This window comes from Triticum urartu, chromosome 6A, assembly GCF_056163025.1.
Source record: "Triticum urartu cultivar PI428250 chromosome 6A, HENAU_Tu73, whole genome shotgun sequence".
In the NCBI taxonomy this organism is placed as follows: Eukaryota; Viridiplantae; Streptophyta; class Magnoliopsida; order Poales; family Poaceae; genus Triticum; species Triticum urartu.
Genome location: NC_141878.1, coordinates 115967741 through 115971170, shown reverse-complemented (window position 1 = coordinate 115971170; position 3430 = coordinate 115967741). Strand labels below are relative to the sequence as shown.

At 51.0% G+C, this 3430-nt stretch overlaps 1 protein-coding gene across 1 annotated transcript; it reads right to left on the bottom strand.

Annotated features, from left to right (window-relative positions):
* Positions 1-1004: 1004 nt before the first annotated feature.
* Positions 1005-2812, bottom strand: LOC125516093 (uncharacterized). Its single transcript, XM_048681575.1, has 3 exons — positions 2570-2812; positions 1896-2069; positions 1005-1811 (listed from the first exon to the last, which is right to left on the bottom strand). Exons 2-3 carry the CDS (start codon positions 2058-2060, stop codon positions 1431-1433), a joined length of 546 nt encoding a protein of 181 aa, XP_048537532.1. The 5' UTR covers positions 2061-2069; positions 2570-2812; the 3' UTR covers positions 1005-1430.
* Positions 2813-3430: the final 618 nt, after the last annotated feature.

Here is a 3430-nt window from a genome sequence, read left to right as displayed (position 1 = left end):
CGGCACCCTGTTCGTGGACGTCAGCCGCTGCGCCTGCCGCCGCTGGAAGTAGTCCGCCCACGCCACGTGGTTGTCGGCGGCATACTGGGGGAGGGCGCGCTGTTCCTCCGTGAGGGATGCCCGCACGCGGTCGACCTCGGCGGCGAAGACGCCGGGGCGCGCGTCGACGTCGGGCACCGGGGGGATGGGGCCGCCGCCGTTGCTGAGCCTCCACCCCGTCGGCCCAGCGCGCATGTTCGGCGGCGCCGGGATGTTGGCTCAAAAAGCAGCCATGCCTCCCACTCCTGGAGCGAGCGGCGGCGCAAGCCGTTGGCTGCCGCGGCGTCATCTGGGAAGCGTTCGGCCATCGTCGGAGAAGGGGAGGACGCGAGAGCTCGGCGGCGCGAACGAGAGAGAGCAGAGACGGGGGAGCTCGGCGGTGCGGCGGTTGGTTTGGGCTCGGGCTGGTGTGTCCAGCGGCGAGGAGGAGCAGCGGGTTTTATAGCCCGCGCCGTGTGTACGCGTGGCGGGAGGGAAGGCGTCGACGCGCCGCCCATGACGCGCCGCCCGTGAGGAATCAATGGCAAGGCTGACCGGCGGCAGCCTTGCCATTGATTCCCCGCGAGAAACCGAGGCGCTCTGGGGGAAGACGAGGCGCCGTCTCGCTAACACGGCTGGCCCGCGGTTTGTTCGCGCAAAAAACGCTCGCCCTGGCGCCCTCGGGCGCTCCCGAGCGCGCCGGGTTCCGCCTTACGCCGGCGTCAATTTCGGCCCAAGCCGGCGAAAAACGGGCTCCTGGGGGCGCGATTGGATCGTTTTTTGGGCGCCAGCGCGAGAAAAACGCCTGGGGAGGGCCCGTTGGGGATGCGGCTGAAGATGCTCTAACTAAGCGTGTCTGAAAGAACAGGTTGTGCTATGGAAAATGATTAGCCGAAGATGCTCTAATTAAGCGTGTCTCTGAAAGAACAGGTTGTGCTATGAAAAATGATTAGCGGGTAGTATGAAACAAGATGTAGGCTTAAATATTTGACCAAAGATGAGAATATATAGTTAGACTCTTAAATAGATTTAGGGACAGGCTCATGATACAAACAAAAGGTAAGGTAGCAGACCAACATAGTTCATGATAAAACCAAAAGGTAAGGTAACAGACCAACATAGTTCTAAAGATCACTGAATCATTGCAGGTGGTGAACACAAAAGATCATTTTATCACTGCTGACAGTAAACTTCACTTCACCATGTACGAGGCAAGATAGCAAACTATTTGTGCTCATGGCACTCCATATTCTTCTACATCGAGTCCATTGCAATGTAGATCTTCACATCCAGCTTGTTCGCATCAACCACTGTCAAGGTGAGGATGTCACCATTCCTGAGATCATGGTGATCTGCAAACTTCCACCAACCAGCTTCGGCATTATTGAAGACCAGTTTCTCCTCGTAGTGGCTCAAATGTACGTTCCAGTGACAATGATGCTTGTGCGCAACTTTATGCACTGAGGGACTGTGCCCTTGAAGAATTTCTCGACTCCTTTCGGCAGCACGAACAATTGAAGATTCTGATCTAAATCTATCTGAACCATAAAACGACTAGGAGTATGAACATCATGAACATGCCCACTTTTCAAGGGACGGACCCTACCCCTGTACTCACTCCTGTGTGCCCCGAGAATACCCACAACCACCGTCTTGTCTGAATACAGGTTCTTCAGCAGCTTGTTGTGAGGTCGTTCTGGGAGTTCTGGTGAAGCATGACGAGCTGAAGCAGAACAATGAAGCACTGCAGCAGGAGCAGCAGGAGAACATGCAAGTCCATGGAGAGATGAATCCTGCAAGGAGGAAATTAAGCTTTGAATGTAGGTTGCAGCGACAAATAAGTTGCATCTGTACTTAACACAACGCGAGTTACTTACAACAGCGGGTGCAGCGGCACTTGCTTGCTTGGTACAACCTGCCAAAACATCTCTCTGTCTTTTCTTCTCACGTTCAGCCGCTAGCAAGAATCCCTGTACAGTCATCTCCGCCAGCGTTGAAACATGCGGTGCTGCCAACGCATGGTTCAGTTCTTCCATTTCCATTTTAATCTCCTGCATTCATTTAGCAGTCCGCAAGAACATGGGACTAGTTAGAGTACAAACCATACAACTTAGTACATTATGATAGAATCTTTAGGCGGTGAGTAGCTATTAGAAACCCCCATTATAATATCGTAATCATGCATTTTTGTGGTTACGGTAGTTCCTTATTGGGGATAGGCCTCATTTCAAATAGTACATCAGAGTGCAGTGGCTAAGAATTTGGCGGTTCTATGTGCTTGGAGGCGAATCTAAAGGTTCCGTTCCAAAGGTAAGAAGATCTGTATCAATTGTTGATGAGGATTAAGCGTAGCTTCTAAAATTAATCTAATGTGACCAATTCCATGCGGTTTTGAAAGGAACAACTGCATAAAAAAACCTCGCATGCAAATCAACCTAGATTGGAATGGCCACCTTAAACCTACCTATTTGAATACAGGCAACGACGGAAGATTTGAGAAAACCTAGTATGCAAATCAGTTGTACCAATAATGACGGGGCGGATTACTTACAGTACGAGGCACATTGGTGCTACTGGACTGAACATCTCGCTGCCGACTGCTGCCGACTATCTCCGCCGCCAATCTCTCACTCCATGCGTACTGCCCATCCTAGAAGCTTCTGATAGAACTCCCCAAATCTTCTTCTTCTTTGATCTTTGCTGATTCCATGGCTGACGGAATGGAGGTGGGTGTGGGAGTGGTGGAGAGGAGGAGAGTGATGATGATAAAGGGGTTTCGGATGAGTGGAGAGTGGAGAGCGGAACCGCATAAATAATGAGAGAAGGGCAGTGTGGCCCACATAGTCAGGACTATGGAGAGTTGGGCTGTCCAACTTTCCAAAGTGCCCATTAAAACGACAAATTAAGAGGCGCGTATCGGGAACATGCATGCTCTGCATGGTGAAAAAGTTGGCCTTGGTCATCCGGCTTTTATTTTACTGTACTTGTAGCGCCTGACACAAAGGCATGACAGCACGCCTGCCCGGCCAGACCAGCAGATAAGGATGACACGCCAGCTGATTAGACGACTCATAGCCACGGACCTTTCCAATATTACCATGCACCTCCTAAAGCGCCAACCGAGTAGGTGCGCACAACATTCCGTTAACAATTCACACAAGTGCAAATTCAGTTATCTCAACACCAGGATAAATTGACACCCGGACAATTTGGGCCAGCCCGAAACATTTAGTATCAATTGACACCAGGACAATTTTAGGTTACCCAAAAAAATCCAGTTACCTTTCAACTTCAGTGGGCACATGACAGATTCAGATAATAATTGACACCATGACAAATTCAGTAAACTTTTAACACAAGGGTCGATTCAACGTGGATGACATAGGGCACGGGCTGGCCAGCCCTCCTTTTA